Here is a 21902-nt window from a genome sequence, read left to right as displayed (position 1 = left end):
CCAGAAAAATTTAACTGAGAATAAAGCAGAGCTGACATTCATCCAAATAAAGAGAAAAAATATCTTTAGGAGATTGCCAGTAACAGGACTCTTGACTTTGAAATGTGGGTCCAAAAATAATTGCCTTCTTAGGAAAGACTCTGCAGCTTAAAGGAATCTGAGATTTTTCATGCTAAAACATATATTTTTCTTAATATCTATCCTTCAGTGCCATCTCTTGACATACCTCCTCCAGGCTAAAAAGGACTCCACCAATTGGGGCACCAAAGGCTACAGATACTCCTGCTGCTGAAGCAGCTGACAACACCTGGAAAAGAACAACGATGAGGGGTTTTTTTTTTGCAGTCTGTGATACGCTTTAAACATTAAGTACAGATTACAGTCATCAGTGTCTTTTATAAAAGTTTCTATCAAGGACACACAGGCTTGCTAACAGAAAAGCATCAAGTAAGTGCATCAGAATGCTTGTAAGATATGGCCAGCGGCCACAGCAGCCACCAACCAGGTACAAGCCACAACGAAGCCAAGGACACTGCTCAAAGCCTCCCCAGGAGTCTATGCTTCAGTATGAAACTGCTGATATCTAATTTTCAAGAAATTATAGCAAGGTTTCTCTGCGCTCCAGCAGGTGATTCCACTGTGTTGTAAGTCAAGCAAGCGAGGCAGAAAACCAGCTTGGCTGAACAGGGAACTCCTTGTGGAGCTCAAGAGAAACTGTACGATCTCTGGAAGTGAAGTCAGGCTTTGCAGGAAGATTACAGAGCTGTGGTTCCTATATGCACGGAGAAGACACACAAGACCAAAGCTCAATTAGAGTTGAAACTGGTCATTGTTGTGTCAGATAGCAAGAAGTGCTTCTTTAAGTGTGTTAATAGCAAGAGGAGGTCTAAAGAAAATGTTGGACCAATACTTGTTGAAGATGGTCACCTGACAAATAAGCATGAGGAAGAAGTGGAGCCATTCAACGTATTTTTTGCCGCAGTCTTTAATAATAATGCCTTCTTTTCTTAATAATGACTTCTTTTCTTCGGTCTTCACTGCTAAAGCTGTCCCTCATGAATCCCATACTCTGAAGGCAAAGGGGAAGGTCTGGAAAGAGGAAGATTTTCTCCCAGTTGAGGAGGACCGGGTCAGAGACCACTTGGCCAAGCTGGACATTCACAGGTCCATGGGCCCTGATAGCATGCACCCGCGAGTGCTGAGAGAGCTGGCGGATGTTATTGCTAGACCACTCTCCATCACCTTTGAACGGTCATGGAGAACAGGAGAGGTGCCTGAGGACTGGAGGAAGGCTGACATCACTCCGATCTTCAAAAAAGGCAAGAACTGCAGGGAACTACAGACCAGTTAGTCTCACCTCTGTCCCTGGGAAGGTAATGGAGCGACTCATTCTGGATGTCATCTCCAAACACGTTGAGGAACAGGAAGTTATTGGAAGCGGTCAACATGGATTTACCAAGGGTAAATCCTGCTTGACCAATCTGATAGCTTTCTATGATGTTATAACTGGTTGGCTGGATGAGGGGAGAGTCGTGGATGTCATCTACCTTGACTTTAGCAAGGCTTTTGACACTGTCTCCCATGACATCCTCATTAGGAAGCTGAGGAAGTATGGGCTAGATGAGGTGACAGTGAGGTGGATTGAGAGTTGGCTGCGGGACAGAACTCAGAGGGTTGTGATCAGCGGCACAGAGGCTAGTTGGAGGCCTGTAACCAGTGGTGTCCCCCAGGGGTCAATACTTGGTCCAATTTTGTTTAATATATTCATTAATGACCTGGATGAGGGGACAGAGTGTATCCTCAGCAAGTTTGCTGAGGATACCAAACTGGGTGGGGTGGCTGACACCCCAGAGGGCCGTGCTGCCATCCAGCATGACCTGGACAGGCTGGAGAGCTGGGCAGAGAAGAACCTCATGAGGTTCAACAAAAGCAAGTGCAAGGTCCTGCACCTGGGGAGGAAGAATGCTAGGCACCAGTATAAGTTAGGGACGGACCTACCTGCTGGGAAGTAGCTTGGAGGAGAAGGATCTGGGGGTCGTGGTAGACAGTAAATTATCCATGACCCAGCAATGTGCCCTTGTCGCCAAAAAGGCCAATGGAATCCTGGGCTGCATAGGGAAGAGTGTGGCCAGTAGGTCGAGGGAGGTCATTCTCCCCCTCTACTCTGCACTGGTGAGGCCACAACTGCAATACTGCGTCCAGTTTTGAGCTCCCCAGTTCAAGAGGGACAGGGAACTGCTGGAGCGAGTCCAGCGAAGGGCAACAAAGATGATTAAGGGCTTGGAGCATCTCCCTTATGAGGAAAGGCTGAGAGAGCTGGGACTCTTTAGCCTGGAGAAGAGAAGGCTGAGGGGAGACCTTATTATGGCGTACAAGTATCTACAGGGTGGGTTGAAGGAGGATGGAGCCAGGCTCTTTTCAATGGTTCCAAGTGACAGGATGAGGGGTAACGGGCACAAGTTAGAACACCGGAAGTTCCGTTCAAATACACAGAAAAACTTCTTTACAGTGAGGGTGACAGAACAGTGGAACAGGCTGCCCAGGGAGGTTGTGGAGTCCCCTTCTCTGGAGATTTTCAAGACCCGCCTGGATGCAGTCCTGAGTAATGTGCTCTGGGCAATCCTGCTTTGGCAGGGGAGTTGGACTAGATGATCTCTAGAGGTCCCTTCCAACTCTGAAAATTCTGTGATTCTGTGATAGTGATAGACCTTGGGCTGCCCAGTCCTCTGAGTTGGAGGACCATAAGTGTGGGAACAGTGACTTTCCATTTGTAGACATTGAAATTGTAAGGGACCAGCTGCATTAGCTGAATGTTCACAAGTCCGTGCTGCCTGATAGTATTCATCCCAAAGTACTGAAGGAGCGGATGTTACGGCAGGACTCCACTCGATCATCTGCCAAAGGTCTTGGGAGTCTGTGGAGGTCCCTGCTAACTGGACGCTAGCCAATGTTATTCCAATTTACAAGAAGGATGCGAGAGAAGACCCAGGCACTACACACCCATTAGCCTAACAGTTCCTGGAAAAATTATGGAGAAGATTATACTGGGTGCTGTTGAAAGGCATTTAAAGAATAATGCAATCATCAGGCCCAGTCAACATGGGTTCACAAAGGGAAAGTCCTGTTTAACTAATCCAATATCCTTCTATAATAAGGTCACCTGCGTAGTGGATGAAGGGAAGGTGGTGGATGCAGTTTTTCTGGATTTTAGCAAGGCCCTCACAGCATTCTTCTGGAAAAGTTGTCCAACTGCAGTATGAGTGGGTTCACAGTGTGCTGGGTGAAGAACTGGCTGACTGGCACAAAGGGTTGTAGTGAAAGGGACCTGGGAGTCCTGGTGGACAACAGCATGACCATGAGCCAGCAATGTGCCAAGAAGGCCAATGGCATCCTGGGGTGCATCAAGAGTGTGGCCAGCAGATCAACGGAGGTTATTCTCCACCCCTACTCTGCCCTGGTGAGGCCACATCTGGAGTACTGTGTCCAGTTCTGGGCTCCCTGGTTCAAGAAGGACAGGGAACTGCTGGAGAGGGTATAGCAAAGGGCTACAAAGATGATTAGGGGACTGGAGCATCTTTCTTATGAGGAAAGGCTGAGGGACTTGGGTCTTTCTAGTCTGGAGAAGATGGGGGACGGGGGGGTTATCAATGCTTATGAATACTTTAAGGGAGAGTGACAGGGGGATGGGAACAGTCTTTTTTCAGTGGTGCCCAGTGATAGGACAAGAGGTAATGGACACAAACTTGAACATAGGAAGTTCCATCTAAACATGAGGAAGAACTTCTTTACTTTGAGGGTGGCAGAGCACTGGAACAGGCTGCCCAGAGAGGTTGTGGAACCTCCGACTCTGGAGACATTTAAAACCCGCCTGGATGGCATCCTGTTCAACCTGCTCTAAGTGTACCTGCTCTGGCAGGGAGGTTGGACTAGATGATCTCCAGAGGTCCCTTCTAACCCCTATCATTCTGTGATTCGGTGAATGGGGCTACATCTGGTTGGCGACCGGTCACCAGCAGTGTTCCTCAGGGTTCAATTCTAGGGCCAGTTCTGTTCAATATATTTATCAACGTTCTGGACGCAGGAGTTGAATGCACCATTAGCAGGTTCGCTGATGATACCAAACTGCAAAGTGCTGTTGACTTTCTTGAGGGACAGGAGGCCTTGCAGAGGGATCTAGATAGTGTGTGAGAAAAATGTGAGAGGAACAGCTCTGCAGACACCAAGGTCAGTGAAGAAGGACAGGGAGGAGGTGTTCCAGGCACCAGAGCAGAGGTTCACCTGCAGCCTGTGTAGATGACCATGGTGATGCAGGTTGTTCCCCTGTAGCCCATGGAGGACCATGGCAGAGCAGATCACCCTGCAGCCTGTGGAGCACCCCACGCCGAAGCAGGTAGATGTGCCCTGAAGGAAGCTGCAGCCAATGGAAAGCCCACGCCAGAGCAGGCTCCTGGCAGGAGCCGTGGCCTGCCGAGAGGAGCCCAGGTAGGAGCAGGTTTTCTGGCAGGAACTACAGCCTGTGGGGAATCCAGGCTGGGGCAGTCTGTTCCTGAAGGACTGCACCCTGTGGAGAGGACCCATGCTGAAGGAGCTTGAGAAGGACTGCCTCCCATGGGTGGGACCCCACATGGAGCATGGGAAGAACACAAGGAGGAAGGAGCAGCGGAGACAAAGCATTACAAACTGACTGCAGCCCCCATTCCCCATCCGCTTGTGCCGCTTTGGGATAGAAGAATGAAGAGTGAAGTTAAGCCTGGGAAGGAGGGAGAGTGGGGGCGACATGGTTTTAGTTGTTTTTATTTCTCACTATCCTACTATCTTATTAATTAGCAATAAAGTAATCTTGCTCAAGTCTAGTCTTTTTGCCCATGATGGTAATTGGTGAGTGATCTCCCTGTCCTTATCTTGACCTTTTCATCTTATTTTCTCCTGCTGTCTTGCTGAGGAGAAGGGGTGAAAGAGCAGCTTGGTGGGCACCAAGGCTAACCCACCACACTCTCACTAACAACAAAAAACTGAAGTAGAGCAGAAATATTGCTGTCATCAACCCTTTTCCAGGAGTACTTTGCTCACAGGTTCAAAAGTCCTCTGCTGTCTTCACAACTGAAGACACTTATCAATTACCAAAATGTAGAGTGAAGAACAGAACGAATTTAAGTTAAATCAAATGGTCTCTGAGGTGAGAGAAATGCAAACTAACTCTGACATGGAAACAATTTACTTTGGAGAATGCTAGGGATAATACATTGTTAGTAACACAATAAATAATTATTGATAATCCAAGCCTAAACACTGTCTAAGAGAACAAATACTGTCTTTTAAACAAAAGAGTGTAAATGCATGGCTATTCAGTACATTCTGGAAATGCTTTTACAAGAACCTACCTCTCTTTTTTTAGCTTCATTTGTGCTGTACTTTGGAAAGAGGTAGGAAAAAATATTCCCACAGCAGCAGGCAACATGTACCAAGGGACCTTCTTTTCCTAAACTCAAACCCGATGCGACAGCCAAGACCAAAGTAATTGTTTTTATCATCAAAGTCCACTTCCCCAAGTAACCTCTGATGATGAAGCCACTCAAAATAGTTTTTATCTGGAAGAAAGGCAAAATAATACCTGTTATAGTATTCTGCTTTTCTCAGAAAATAAATAATTTTATCATTTTAGCTGCATAACTTAAAAAATATCCTTTCCAAATGACTACTTTTATCACACTTTAAAGCATGTATTGTTTAGATTGCTGCACTGAGTCTATTTGGTTGCCAGAGGCTTTCCATTTGCAACTTACTCTAAACCACTGGGCAATAACATACAACAACATTATCAATGACATTTAGTAGATAATTAATCTGCAGTAGCTTCTGAGACCGCATTCATTGGTTTATGATGTAAATTATCAAGCGAAAGTCAGAAAACTCCCAAAGGAAAAACGAATCTGCAAAAACTATACTCAAAGTCATCTACTGTAGCAATATCATATTTGCACTAATTTTACACGTCTGTTTTCTCCTTATGTTTTACCATGTCTACATAAAAAATTAACAGTAGATTCCTCGACATAAAAATGGAAAAGATCAGCCTTTTTCCACTAGAAAAGACGTGCCACTTACCTAAGGTATTACTTTGCTCAACAGTGTCATATTATTAGCCTGGAAAATATGCCCATATATAGGAAATAATATAGCTATCATAGGAAAGGACAACATGTCTATAAATAGGATGTACACAAAACACTGGGCAGCTGTGTCTAGAAAGTAAAGGTTAGCTAAATTTGGAAACTAATTTAGGATGAAATCTCTTCTGCAATAATGGCACAGAACTACTCCAGGCTTATTCAGTGGCAGGATCTGGATCTGTCCTTCAACTTCTACAATACACATAAAGAAATATTTACAGAATGACTGGAGAAGTGAGACTGACCAGACTTTGACTTGGGTTTTTTTCCCTCCCATTCTGCGTATAGCAGCAGACAGCAATTGTAAAAACAGTGAGTTTTTGAGGAAATGACACATTTTACTTTGTGACTGTCTGATGGTTTGTGCTAGTTAAGGCGACTAAAGCCAGTGCAACATAAGATCAATTGCTGTATCAAAGGACCCGTATTCTCTCAATGAACACCCGCCCTCTTATCACCATAGGGAGGGTGGGGATTAGAGGCAGGTTTGGAAATCACTCTTCAGAAGTCTACACTCTTAAGATAAATGCTTCCTTAAAAAGTAGTCCAGCCAGAAGCGTGCAGCAAAATCTACAAATCAGGAGATTCTCTGAAATTTGGGGCATTTTTCTCAGCAACAAATTCACACAATTATATTATTTCAGTTTGAATACTTGTATTAATGCATTTCATGAAAGTCAAAGGGTTCTCCCTCTTGCCATTCCCCAATCCTGTAAGGCAGCAGGAATTTTCACATTAATATGAAACATCTATAATGTATATACTAGTTAGACCTCACCTCAGGTATCCCCGAGCCACAGGCATAGGGAGCAAATACCTTCACCAGAGAAACTGCTAAGAAGGCAAAGCTCAAAGCCCAGAAAATGTACATTATGTAGTTCATTATGTATGAACCTGGACCCTAAAAGCAAAAAGCAAAAAAAAGTCAGAATATAAATTTGATTTAGGAGCAAAATCACTACTTAAAATAACCCAGAAGTACTCTTGTTGCAAGTACACTTATGCACACGTTTTGAAGGGCAGTAATTATTACCAAGCCAAGAAAGAGAGTTTTGTTTGAAAAGCATAAAGTCACAACACCTGCACATCAGCATAGACTGGATTATACCAGGTAGAAAATGTTCTAACACTTCACCTTAAAATGAAAAAATAAAACATAACACAGGTATTTTTTTAATAGCTACTAGCTGCTAAAATCTACTGAATACTGAGTAAACCTTTTTTATTTAAAAAAATTTGTGGTAGAAAAAATAAAACCAATCTATTCTTATTTATTGGAGAACACCACAGATTTCATTTTTATTCTTTTATATGTAGCTATGATCAAGAATAGAAATTCTCCTGTTATTAACAGTTTTATACTCTGATACCTTCTTTATATCTGCAACACTCCAAGCACCCTTGCAGTGCATGAAATGCACATTTAATACAGTATAACCTATTAACCAATTTAAATGCTGACAAATGGAGCAGACAGTACAACCCAAATCCGTGTTTAGTACCCTAACCTTAAGATCATTATTTTTTTTCCACGTTCAGTCCAGCTGTTGAGCAAAGCCATCAACGAATGGGTATATACTTACTTCTGCTTGCCCAATTATTAGTTCTGCCCATGTTTTCCACTGTGGACATTTATCTCTCTCTTCAAATGTGGTCTCATTTGAACCCCAACAACACTGTTCGTGGTTAAACCACAAAGCACTAAGGCAAATGCCTTCCTTTAAGTCAGTCATCCAGTCAGCAGCAATGTCAATTAATCCTGCCAGTGCCCCTGTTGTAGAAACAGTTTTGTATTAATATTCTGGTAAAGAGGAATAACACACACATCTAAAAAATGTGCTGGTGTTAATTCATGTAAATTGAAATTACAGAAAACCTAAAGAAACAGACATTTAAAATACTACTGATTTCCAGGAATATATCCTATTTGCAATATGGTACAATTAGTATTTGCTGAAGAATCTAGTACCTTGTATATTTCCCAAGTTAAATGCATCTTTTTTTTTTTCTTTTTTCCTTTTTTTTTCCCTATGCCACAATTCTCCAACAGTCCATTGAAACTAAGGATTTTAGAGTCAAAATTGGACTGATACATTTTTGTGATGAAAAAGACAATAGACCTTCTGACAAAACTACCTTGCCATGCCTCAGAGAGCTCATGAACTATTCTACTATGTTTTGTACAGAACAGCAAACATGGAGAAAATAATTCTTACCTTGCCAACAACAGTTTTAGAACAACATAAATAAAACACCAAATAAACCCTGATGACGTTCATGTAATCAATCCATATACAAAATGACCTAATTCTGTAACATAGTGAGCATTCAAAATTCCTACTGCAGATAAGAAACAGTATAGACACTAAGCACCTCACAAACTCAAATCTTAAGAGGGATTCTGTACTGTACCTACATGCAGAAAACTTGCGGAAGAGTCCTTAAAAAATAAGCATTACTTAGGAAATTGCTTCAAAGGATTTTTAAAAAATCGTTAAAAAAACCCTCTATTTTACAAAAGTAAAATAGTTTTTCATGGTAGCAGTACACTGAAAAACTGCTTCTAAAGTCAGTATTTTTGTGAAAATGCACAACTGTTAATTAGTTATAATTAACTATTTTTAAGGTATTAATCACTACTAGAAATAGCTATCTAGAGACTGCCACCATTTACTTGTGTAAATTGGTAGTACAGATTACCTCTGATTTCCTAATTTATATTTACTTATCTTGACAGGCCCTCAGTTTGAAATCCTGGGCCAACCAAAGTCAAAGTCAAAGGTGGTATTTCGGTAGAACAAAATTTAAATTAATTAAAATACATAAGCATAAGATCTCCCCACGACTGAAATCAAGGTCATACCATTTAAGATTCAGGAGACACATACAACAGAAAGCAACTGAAACAGAAAAACTTGGGAATGTTCACGGCCAGAATTTGCTTGCTTTGTTGCTGAGAAACACAGTAAAGCAATTTTAATATACACAGCAGCTTGGGGGGTGGAAACACAACACTGCACGTCCCCACCCAAATTATCACAAGCAATTTCCAGTAATTATATACTCCCAGTTTGTACATTCAGAGGTATATAAACATGCTACAAACTTTGCATATATACTAATTTATATGCGGTTTGTGAAAGTGATTATGTATATATCTAAGTAGTAATTATACAGTTACCATGCCTTTTTAACAGGCATAGCCATACTCTGCAACAAATCCAATTTTCCTAGCATTCAAACTAAGATCTCTGTTCGAAACACTTTTTTTGGAAAAACTGGGCACCAAGTTTTTGCCTTCTCACTCTTGAACATTTTGGTCACTCCAAACTATGCTGACAGAAAGCAGCACTGCATGACGGTGGGGTGACAAACTGTCAGACAATTTTAGCTGTAAAACTCATCCTAAAATACGTTAAAAAGAAAAGACAGAGTTGAAGTAGAGGCCAACAAACAAAACCCAAATTCACAGCAGAAAAACCATCTAGCACAATCAAGGAGCACACTTTCACCAGAAATCCTACAGGATAAAAGCAGAATTTCACAGAAAGGGAAAACACCAATCTCAATCACAGGATTAAAGAACATTGATAATGTAGGTGGAAGTTCAATAACTCTCACTACACATTCAGTGAGGATTTTGGTTTCTGTTTGATTAGTAAACCCTCCCCTCAAAAAGTTAAAGCCTGTAAATCAAGATAATCAACCTTTCCCTTTCCTCATGGTGTTATGGTAGTAGTCAGAACCAGCTCTTACCCAGGTTTGTGGATAACGCACAAATGGAAAGCACAGTAACTACACTTGCTGACAAATGTAAGAAATATATCCCCTGTTTTTTAATTTACCTGATGCCAAACCAGTTAGTGTGACTACCAGCCATCCTGACCATGCATCGTACAAACTTTTTGTCATCTCCCATGCCGATTCTTTCTTCTTGCTGTTAATCTGCAAAAGAAATCGTTATGTATACTTGTATGTGTTTCTGTAATATGAATAGGAGAAAAAAAGTAAGTATGACATACAAACTGCATGATGCAAGCTGCAGGCAAATATATCCTCTCTTTAAACTACACGCATTCTCCTTGTATTTAGTGCTTTACATAGATAAATCAGCTTGGTTATTCAGGCATCAAACAACTGACAGAGAAAAGTAAACTTGCTTAATTTAAAGAACTAAACCCCAGGAAATTATTATTAGGATAAATTAATACTTTCTATGATACACATCTAAAAATGTAATTGTAAAATTATTTTTCTCCTAAATCTCAAATTAGTTTTTGTTGAACCTCAAATAAACGTTTTGCGTACTACTAAGCTATTCCACACAATTCAAATGTCTAAACTTCTATTTTAAATATAAACACCTTTCTTTTATCTTTAGACTAAAAACCCCACAAAAATAAAACAAAACCAAAAACTGGATAACTACCATATAATACTTCTAGACAACTATTACTAATGACATCTAAGGTAACTGTACTGAAAAAGTAGTAATTCTTATAGTAATTCTTATTTCAGCCTTACTTACTTCATGCACTTAGCTGAAATTTGTGCATAAACTGTTTCATGATTAAACCTTCATTATGTAATTGGATCCTATTCTTACAATTTTTGTACTGTAAAAGGAGGGAGAAAGTATGTGCAAACAGCAAAAAAAAAAAAAAGCCCAAACCAAGCAAACACAATACTAGACAAGGAAATCTAGAAAAAGCAAGTAAATATATTTTATAGATTTCTATGCATTTGTGAGCTTCACAAACTTTTTTTTTTTTAATAAAAAAAGTTGTTTCTACAATAGCATGTCTTTCAAAACCACCATGAACTAGTACTCACTGCTTTGTCTTCCTACGTCTTTGATGACACGGCCAGTCTCCTATCATTCAGGGCATATTTATAAATTTCACAGTACTTCTGTGGCTATAAATTGTGAACTGTCTTGTCTGGCTTTTCTGGTCTCAGACACTGAAATGAATTAACAGCTGTGAGAATTCACCCTAGATAACCTATCTCCAGGTGCGATCTGCCTTGCCAAGATTTGGTCAGGCCCCGCATTCTATCCAATGGCACATCCACTAGACACTAACCTATGCATCTGCAGTGTAAAGATGGCATTGTGTTAATTACTGCTTAGCCATCAAATTATGAAATGAAGTATTACATGAAAAACACCTTACTTTTCATTAAAAGCATTCACGCAAGGTACGTGTTCTCAGATCTGCTGTGCAAGGATCTCTTTTCCTTAAAAAAAGCACTAGATAGCGAAATTCATAGAATCATAGAATGGTTTAGGAGTTCGTAGATTTAGCTTTAGGTTAAACCTAAGGTTTTAGATGAGGTTTAGGACCTTGAAAATCATAGAGTTCCAACCCCCCTGCCATAGGCAGGGACACCTCCCACTAGACCAGGTTGCCCAAGGCCACGGCCAGCCTGGCCTTGAACACCTCCAGGGATGGGGCCTCAACAACCTCGCTGGGCAACCTGTTCCAGTGCCTTACCACCCTCAAAGTGAAAAATTTCTTCCTAATGTTCAATCTAAACCTGCCCTCTTCCAGTTTAAAACCATCCCCCCTTGTCCTATCGCTACATGCCCTAGTAAAAAGTCCTTCCCCAGCTCTCCTGTAGGCCCCCTTTAGGTACTGGAAGGCCACAATAAGATCTCCCCGGAGCCTTCTCTTCTCCAGGCTGAACAGCCCCAACTCTTTCAGCCTCTCCTCATAGGAGAGGTGCTTCAGCCCTCGGATCATCCTCGTGGCTCTCCTCTGGACATGCTCCAGCAGGTCCATGTCTTTCTTATCTTGGGGACTCCAGAGCTGGATGCAGTACTCCAGGTGGGGTCTCACGAGAGTGGAGTAGAGGGGCAGAATCACCTCCTTTGACCTGCTGGCCACACTTCTTCTGATGCAGCCGAGGATACGGTTGGCCGCCTGGGATGCGATCACACATTGCTGGCTCATGTTGAGCTTCTCGTCAATCAGCACCCCCAGGTCCATGTCCCCAGGGCTGCTCTCCAGCCATTCCCCGCCGAGCCTGTATTTGTGCTTGGGATTGCCCTGACCCAGATGTAGGACCTTGCACTTGGCCTTGTTGAACTGCATGAGGTTGGCTTGGGCCCACTTCTCCAGCCTGTCCAGGTCCCTCTGGATGGCATCCCTCCCCTCCAGCGTGTCTACCTCGCCAAAGGGCTTGGTATCATCGGCAAACTTGCTGAGGGTGAGCTCGACCCCACTGTCCATGTAATCGGCAAAGATGCTGACCAGTACAGGCCCCAGTACCTACCCCCGAGGAACGCCACTCGTCACTGCTCTCCACTTGGACATCGAGCCGTTGACCGCAACTCTTGGAGTGCGACCATCCAGCCAGTTCTTTATCCACCGAGTGGTCCATTTGTCGAATCCATGTCTCTGCAATTTAGAGACCAGGATATCGTGTGGGACAGTGTCAAATGCTTTGCACAAGTCCAGGTAGATGACATCAGTTGGTCTTCACTTGTCCACTGCCACTGTAACCCCTTCGTAGAAGGCCACCAAATTTCTCAGGCATGACTTGCCCTCGGTGAAGCCATGCTGGCTGTCGCCAATCATCTCCTTGTTTTCTATGTGCCTCAGCAGAGTTTCCAGGAGGATCTGCTCCATGATCTTGCCAGGCACAGAGGTGAGACTGACTGGCCTGTAGTTCCCTGGGTCTTCCTTGTTTCCCTTTTTGAAAATAGGGGTTATGTTTCCCCTTCTCCAGTCGGCAGGAACCTTGCCAGACTGCCACGACTTCTCAAATATGATGGCTAGTAGCTTTGTGACTTCATCTGCCAGTTCCCTCAGGACCCGCGGATGTATCTCATCAGGTCCCATGGACTTGTGCACCTTCAGGCTCCTCAGGTGGTCTCGCACTTGATTTTCACCTACAGTGGGTGGTTCTCCATTTTCCCAATCCTCGTCTTTGCATTCTGTGTCGTGGGCAGTGTGGCTGCAGTCCTTGCCAGTGAAGACTGAGGCAAAGTCATTGAGTACCTCAGCTCTGTCTCTGTCCCAGGTAACCAGTTCTTGCGTTTCCTTCCAGAAAGGGTCCACGTCTTCCCTAGTCTGTCTTTTCTCGCTGACATTCTTAAAGAAGGATTTTTTGTTTGTCTTGATGTCCCTGGCCAGATGTAGTTCTATCTGGACTTTAGCTTGTCTAACCCGATCCCTGGCTGCTCAAAGTATTCCTCTGTATACCTCCCAGACTACCCGTCCCTGTTTCTACTCCCTATAGGCCTCCTTTTTCCTTTTGGTCATGTCCAGGAGCTCCTTGTTCATCCATGCAGGCCTCCTGGCTTTTCTGCCTGCCTTCCTCTTTGTAGGGATGCATTGCTCCTGAGCTTGGAGGAGGTGGTCCTTGAATATTAACCAACTTTCTTGGACCCCCCTTCCCTCCAGCGCTTCATCCCATGGCACCGCACCAAGCAGATTCTTCAAGAGGCCAAAGTCAGCTCTCCCAAAGTCCAAGGTGGTCAGCCTGCTGTGCACCTTCCTCGCTGCCTCGAGGATCTCAAACTCGACCATTTCATGATCAGTACAGCCCAGGCTACCCTTGAGTTTGACACTGTCTACCACCCCCTCCTTTTTGGTAAGAATAAGTTGTGGATGCTTTGTTTTTTAAACTATTGTAAGATTTTTTTTTTTAACCATGTCAAAGTAAATCAGCATATACATCCTACGCTTGCTTCCAGAAAGTTAAAAATGGTGTTTACAAAGAAAGCAGAATAACGCTACAATGTTAGCAAGTGAAGGAACCTCTCCCCTGACGCCTCCATAAAATTACAATTAATTTTTAACTATTCATTTTGATCAGTTAAAAATATTTTCGGAGAAATCACACCTCCAAGTCTGTTCTATTTGTACAGTTAATTAATGCAAGTAACTCAAAAGTTTGGCAGTAAGGCTCTAAATAACTTATTTCCTCCTAAAATGCTATTAAACATGTATATTACTTGAATAACAGTATCTAGCATGTTACTGACTAATACAACTTGAGTCCATATCAGGAAAGAACTCTTTGCAGAGCACACTGATAAAGATGAATGGCCTGAAATTTGAAGATCTTCTGAAGAAATCAATAGAGAAGAGGAGAAATAAAGTTTTCTGACGGGAGAGCGAAAAGGACATTTACCATACATACTGAGACTACTTTTTTGTTAAGCATATATACACCGATGTAAGTGGTTTAACTATGAAAATTTTCAGTTTCCATAATTCAAACAGCAGCAGCACTTCACAGCAGTAGTCCAGATACACTTGTGTCAGTATAAAAGGAATATACAACAGTGCTTGCTTTTCTGTACAAGTACCACCATAAGCACTATTGTACTATTACAAATATATCTGCACTGGAAAATAGCCTTAAATAAACTAACACGCAAAAAAGGCAGTAGTGTAAAAATGTCATCTGGGTGACAGGGAACTATTCCCACTCTATTAAACTACTGTTTCCTTTCCAAGTTATAATACTGTTGTAGGACTACAGGTATCGATGAAACAATGCTTTTATAATAGCAGTCAAGTAGTTCTAGCTGATGTAACTACTTACAAATTTAAAGTATGCACATATTTGTCTGTGTTACTAGATCAGACCTTAATTCCAACAGCCAACAAAAAATATTTTCCAAGTATTATTTATCTCAAGTACCCGTCTATGCCTTTCTCTGTCTTTGCACTTCTCTCGAACCCAGTCAATGGTATGGAAGTCATCGTATGTTCCTACTCCAGGAATTGGTTCATCCAGAAGGTCCAGTAAATGTGTTGAACTGTTGATAGTTCCTCCATTTGTCATCGTATAATGAGTTCCTGTGGCAGAGGAAAGACAGGAATGAATTAATTCTGCAATAAATGAAGTATTCTAATGTTCATAACACTATGGCATATACAATTTCTGAATAAGTAATTAAGACCCTTCCTGTAATATGCACATTTTACTTCATTTAGGTCTGTCAATGTTGCATGTCGCTATTTTTTTCTGTCACTCATCTGTAGGTTAAATTTGCAAACTAATGACTTTGTATTTCCACTGGTTAAATATGAATGTACTAGTCATACTATTGTTCTGTTTTGTGTGCAGAGTCCAGAGAAACTTCAATAGAACAAACTGGAAAAAATGAGCACCTTTGACACACATTTAGCTTGAAGTTTATTGCAGTTTATGAACTACCAGAGGAAAATCTGACTGTAAGAAAACAAAACCAGATGATTAGCTATAAAGTTCACAACACTTCCATAAGTTGCCAGTTATTTTTAAATATACATACCACTGACTACCAATCTCTTCTACATAGAATGGTTTAGGTTGGAAGGGACCTTGAAGATCATCTAGTTCCAACCCTTCTGCCATGGGCAGGGACAGCTCCCACTAGACCAGGTTACTCAAAGCCCCATCCAACCACGTCTAAACTAAACCTAAAATACCTTATCAACAGATTATCAGTGCAGCTAAAATGTAACAGAAAGCCAAGCAAAAACTTATTTTTTTTAATTTTTATTTATTTATTTCAGGTAACTCTCAGAACAGTCGTCAGTCACGAAAAGTTGGAAATAATGTATAACAAAAATGTCTTCTACTAATTTGTGATCACCAGCTAGTTCCTTCACAAGCAGCTTGCAGAGCAACATCCCCAACAGTATTTCTTGCAGTGATCAGAATAAGAAGAGCAAGAGGTGTACTGAGAATTTTTCCCTCTTCACAAGTGATCAAGAAAGTTTTATTTTTTTAACCTTTCAAATGTCATCAGTTCTGTAATATCTTGGCTTTTTTGAGTTCCTGCAGTATATTTACAGACCCCAAGTATAATTTTCTGCTGGATGGCTGCCTCTAATATAGTACAGCCACCATTTGCCCACCCACCACAAACTGCTTCTTTCTGCAACGGTAATTGCTATATACAAAGGGAATGTTTATAATGAGGTCAACTTAGACAATGATTTAAAGAGTGATTATTCTCACTTGTTTGACTAAGAACAAAATGATTTGGCCAACAGCATATGGCCTACCACAGTAACCTCTGTTCTTAAAGATGTAGGCCCAAGTTGGCCAAGACTTCTATCACTTCAGTCAGGGACTAGAACTCATTTCATTAGACTGACACCGGGATGGTTAAGCAGGTGGGGGTTTTTTGAATTAGGTTTTCTTGTTTGCTTGTTTGGGTTTTTGAGGTTTTTTTTATTGCAGGCTCAGCTTCTTGGTGTTGTCAGCAGAAGTTTCCAACTTACCAAAAAAAAAAAAAAAAAAAAAAAAAAAAAGAGTCTTCAAAGGGCCTACGTGTAAACTTTCAAATGCTACAAATACCGAGTTCACCAGCCCCAGCTCTTACCAGCAACTGACAATCAGACTTATGTATAAGTAAAATTTCTCCCTTTAAATTTGTGAAGTGTGAGATCTAGCAGAAGCAGTGTGACACCTGGCGTTATACTCAGATGCAAAAGTGTGCCTCAGCCATCTATTGCTCAAGAGGTCTCATTTATGTCTGCTATATAACACAGTGTTTATTTGGACATTTTCTTAGTGGTGAAAGACAACACACAATAAAATAACACAAAAATCCTATTAAGACAAAATGCAATCTAAAATTTTCAAGACACAAACTACTATTCATAACATACACACATTACATATAGAAAAGCTTAAAATTCTATAAAATTCTATGAAAAGTTTACTTAAAAAAAAATCTTAAAGGAAAAGAAGAGAATGCAAATGCAGGACACAAGTCGTCAGCAATGCCAATACCATTCTCTCATGCTAGCCTGGCTTCAATCTTTAATACTGTTTTTTTCCCCAGTCTATGCCATATTAAACTCTCCCTCATCTATTCACCATAGCTAAGCCCCGTAAATCTCTTCCCAAAGCTGCTGCTAGTCTCTCTTAAGACAGATGTAAAGAAGCATTACCTATGCTTCCACTAATAAAAAGCTAACAACAACAAATTAAATCAGAGTTGCTAATAGCAGTGATTGTGAAAACCTTGCTTTAGGATAAGGGATTAAATTCTCTTGCCATTTCCAATTCTCATAACTAGAAAGAAAGTCTAAGATACATGTTTGCCTAGCTGAAAGGGCAAGCCAATCTTGTGGAAGAGGCAGTAACAAAATTAACACTGTAATGATTAGTTTAGCTCTCAAAATTAGAAGAATAACAGAATACATTATGAAAATGTCATTTTTGCATGAAATTAAGCTCGTTCTCAATACAAGGCAACATAAATTAAATGCAGCCACAGTTTAATTATTAATCTGCTACAAAGTTGCAATGTGATCAAGCAGTTTCCTGAACCTGAGTGATCACAGTAGGACAAAAGTTTGCCTTTGCCCCAAGGGGAGTTGGTTTTATGCCCTGCTGTATATGAAGCAGTATCAAGCTACAGCTTGGTATAGCTATATAAGTAGCACGCAATCCTATGCCACATAACGCAAAGGAGAGTTGAGAGTTATAAATGTATCACAAACAGAAACAGATGTTTTTATGCATATCACAAGGTACTGAATTGGAATTCTCTCCAGGGAAACCATCAGGGATGGCACCATACTCGCTGCACCAGACCCCAAGCAGAACTTGGAGCAGACTACAAAAAAGGGTCATTGCCTGGATACAACAAAAATCCCACTGAAACTGTGTCAGGCTCCTACTTTGCCAGCATTTGCTGGCACACCAAATACTAGAATATAAATGATTATTGTATGATGGGGAAAGAGACACAGAACAAGATGTGAAGCTGAAGAGGTAGTTTTGTTGAATACAGAGCTGCTGTGAACGCCTGATGCAGCTGAACAGCTATGCTCTTGTATCAAGTGAGAAACAGGCAGCAGTGGTAGCTTGCACTAGTGTGTAGTAGAACCTATAGAGGACCATGATGAGGACAGCTGTACAAAATCTGATGCTCTGTATCTAGCAAAAGTCTGACAGCAGTGGGACAGCACATTCTCCAACTAGTATTATGATCTATGTAGCACACAACTACTCTGAAGGAGAATTCAGGGAAATATACCTTTACCAATACCCAACACTTCCAAACTTCCACTCCTCTTTCTCCCCTTCCTTCTCTAGCATTTCACACAGTAAGATGCTGCTTCCAGCTATGATGATGATTCTCATCAGCATAAACACATGCAAATTCTCATAATTCATTGCCAGTTTCATCAGTGTTATTAAATTTATTTTAAACTATATATTTTATTAAAATCCTTACCATAATACAGATTTTTCATCACAAAATTCTAACCTCCAAACAGAAAATCATCATTACCCTGATAAATTGTAGCATTTAGCAAACGCGGCCCTCTGGATGTTCCCAATATTCAGAAAGTATTTCCCCTTCCTTCCTCCCCCTTTTACCCAGTCCTCAAGTTTCAAGACTCTCTCAGGCCACAACTCAATGCAAGGGCTTTTCATCAAAATACAAGCAGCCTTAGCCTTAAAAATCACAAGCACTTAGCACACAAGGTATATAGGTACAGCCTCTAGCTATGGTAAGAGAACACCTCCATTTTCCGCATGTACACACCTGAGCCATTCTGCAGCTGTAAAGAAAGTAAAGCCTCCTTTTTGTTACATATGAGTTTGTTTAAGGCTTTATAAGAGTGGGAAGCAGATGGTAAAGGTGGCAGGCAGAACTTTTATTATTACTGTTATTCCAAACTAACCCACATTACTACATGGAGGCAAATAGTAATACACTGATCCTCTCAGAGGCTCAATACACCTCACAGGAAACCTTACAAAGCAGATTCAACACAATCCTTGCATACTTTGCAAAACTAAGGTAGCTGGCATCCCTTTATGAGCACAGCCTTCTCCAACAGCACCTTTAACAATCCTGTATTCTCAATACATAACTGGTGAGCTGCTGTAATCACAGACTGCAGGCTTGCAGAGAGTAAGCTTCTAGACAATAAAAGTAACATGCTTCTTCAGAGAAAGGAAATTGTCTTTTAGGCAATTCAGTCACTGCAGGTCTTGCCTAAACTACATTCTAGGAAGGCAGCTGACTTTTGTCCTTCAATGCATGTAATTCCAAGCCTTCAGCACAATTCTTCTTCAGCACTACTAGCACTTATTGCTGAGAAACTGCTTCAAGTGAAGGTGTTGAAAAAAAAACAAACCAAAACAAACAAAAAACCCCAACAAAAACCTAATAAAGAATATTGCATCATGTTGAAAGAAAAACCTGTAATAAGCATTAAGGTTAACAGTAAAACACTGTACTTTGGGACACCTGACCAGAATCAGGTACAGCAAAACCAAAAATACTACGTGGACAAAAATGGAGTAAGATAAGTAGATTCCAACACCATAAAAGAAGCTCTCATCTCTGAAGAAGTGGGGGTTTTGTTTGATTTGTGGTTTGGGTTTTATTTTTTAATAAGAATGAAAAAACCACAATCCAAAATCACTTGAGAGGACACTACGCCTGATAGAAAAAGCAGTCCTTTCCGTACTGCTCTCCTTTACTTCCCTCTGAACGTTGAAGTTACACTGAATGGGTGTTAGCTCCCAACTCTGATCCAACCTCCTGCTTTACTTAGCTAGTCCTTCCTGACGTAAAACAGGAACAAAGAAATTACAGAACTAATATTTGCTATACTCACACAAGCTTTTTTATACATTAAAAGTCCTCCCTGCCTTATGTTCCCTCTGAGGCAAAGAATATCTCTTCTTTCATATTTTATATATGTGCCTCATACAAGCAGTCTTCAATCTTGATTGATGTTGGAACCATGATAAATGTGACAAAAAGCTGATGTATGTAGATTACACACTCTGTTTTCCAGGTGCCACATACAGCATTTTCAAAGGCTGCCTCACCTCCTGTAGTAGGGACCCCATACTCCCTTGTCCTTTCTCAGCTCAGTAGATTTCCTTCAGATTTGAAAGCAACTCTGGGCCACACGCAGCTGATGAAAGTCACAGTTTTTTAAATAAAAATACCTAGTGAGCTTTTAACTAATTAATTTAAAAAGAAAAAGATCCCATCAGCAAGGACTAATACCTTTAAAACATGCAGACCATTACTGACTATTCATTATGGTGCAGTTCAAAAATTTTCAAGATGAAACATTTTACAACACCAGCAAATGAGTTGCTGACATTCATACACTATTGCATTTTTCACTTCACAGATCTCTTAGAACAAGTCCCCAGTGAAGGAACCAAGTAGATCACAAAGATCTCCAGGGTCCTGCTATCCTGTCCCTGGTATGAAGAAACAAAGAGCCAGCAGACCTGGGTTCTAACTTATTCTTGGTGTTCTCTTTTCCGGGGAGGAGTGGGTTCCAGTTTCCACACACTATGATTTAAAAATCCCACTGAAAGTACACTTAAAACACCTTGAGTTAAAGAAACGAGGGAGCTAGTGCTTCACAGTTACCTAAACAGCTTCACACAAGGAAGGGGTTTTGCAACATATTTGATGTTCCTGATTTCTGCGTAACTGTTCAACAATCCTTCCTGACTCTTTCCTTGTGTGCAGTGTTCATTCTTTTGTCATAAAAATAATATGAGAAACATCAAGATTCAAGACAAATGCTGCATCCTGGGTAATCAAACAGTGCACGATAGATTTTTAAGTGTTTGTCTGCCACATGAGACCATCTGAACAATTACTGAATATCACCTGGAGAACAAACCCCCGCAGCTACAGCCTCCATAGAGAATAAGGTACAGAATAGAGACATGAACAGGCTCAAGAGGGTGGCTAACAGAATTAAAAGGGACCAATTTTACGATAAAGTTTAAGACCCCTTCTATATACTATACAGCATATGTATCTGCATTTTCTGAATACACATCACAAAATACACCACTCTGTCTCACACTGAGCATACATCAGCTTACTCCATTTTATGAAATGAGATCTATCTCTCAGGACATAATTATACAGTAAGGCTGAGCTGATCTAACAAACTGCTGCTACCCAAATAGGAGATCTTGCTCCCCCTATTTCTCCCTCCTGTTCTTGGTGATGCACCCCCACTCTCACCCTTGGATCATCTCTGTCACCCTTGGATCCGACTGCACAGTAAACCAAGCAAACATGCTAATCCAACTAAGCAGACAAAACTAATAAAAAAACATCTGCCATTATACAGAAATGGAATTAAGCTTCTGTGCTGTCAGACAAGAAGCAGAGTCAGTCCAAGAGCAAGAACTGAGAGAAGAGATGCGGATCGACAAGCAAGTTCACCCCCTTTCACAGCAACAAGCTGTCAGACTAGTTATACTGAAATATATAAGTGCACCCTTGGGGTCTTGTTAGATTTTAATTATGTCTTTCTGCTGGAAACAATTCAAAACTTCTATATAAATATTAATATCCAGACACTATACAGTAACATCCATTTCACAGAGCTAAAAACTCCCAAAGGTGGCTGCATTTAAAAACATTTCAGAGTTGTGAACACCAACAGATAAACAATGTCAATATTGGAGTCAATAGCAGAGCAATAATAGGACCAAATTTCTCAAAGGTATTTCTCTACAAGCTATATAATTGCTAAGTCTTACAGCAAGAATACACTAGTTTACTGCTGCTCGTATATCCCTTTTTCTAGACAGTGCACAACTACGCAGTTTTGCCCTCAGCAGCTGTCCTTCTGGCTGACAGCAGTGCAACAGGTTTCATTTGTGCTATTCTGAGCCGTGTGAATGGAGGGGGGAAAAGAAAAAATGCACTTCTGCGAGTGAAAATGAAGCTAATCAGTTTACACCAAAGGCTGGAAT

The 21902-nt window shown here is 41.0% G+C and overlaps 1 protein-coding gene across 2 annotated transcripts in view; it reads right to left on the bottom strand.

Annotated features, from left to right (window-relative positions):
* CLCN3 (chloride voltage-gated channel 3) overlaps positions 1–21902 on the bottom strand; it is a gene marked incomplete at its 5' end in the record, with an annotated part of 75289 nt that overhangs the window by 16220 nt on the left and 37167 nt on the right. For both annotated transcript variants that reach the window (XM_082482893.1, XM_082482892.1), the window contains 6 exons: positions 227–307; positions 5382–5588; positions 6949–7071; positions 7754–7941; positions 10016–10115; positions 14829–14986. In XM_082482893.1, coding sequence (XP_082339019.1) covers positions 227–307; positions 5382–5588; positions 6949–7071; positions 7754–7941; positions 10016–10115; positions 14829–14986 — 857 coding nt within the window. The remainder of the gene's footprint in view (positions 1–226; positions 308–5381; positions 5589–6948; positions 7072–7753; positions 7942–10015; positions 10116–14828; positions 14987–21902) is intronic.

The sequence above is a fragment of the Vanellus vanellus genome (genome assembly GCF_965231255.1).
Source record: "Vanellus vanellus genome assembly, chromosome: 4".
Lineage (NCBI taxonomy): Eukaryota > Metazoa > Chordata > Aves > Charadriiformes > Charadriidae > Vanellus > Vanellus vanellus.
This window is presented reverse-complemented; position numbering and strand designations above follow the sequence as displayed.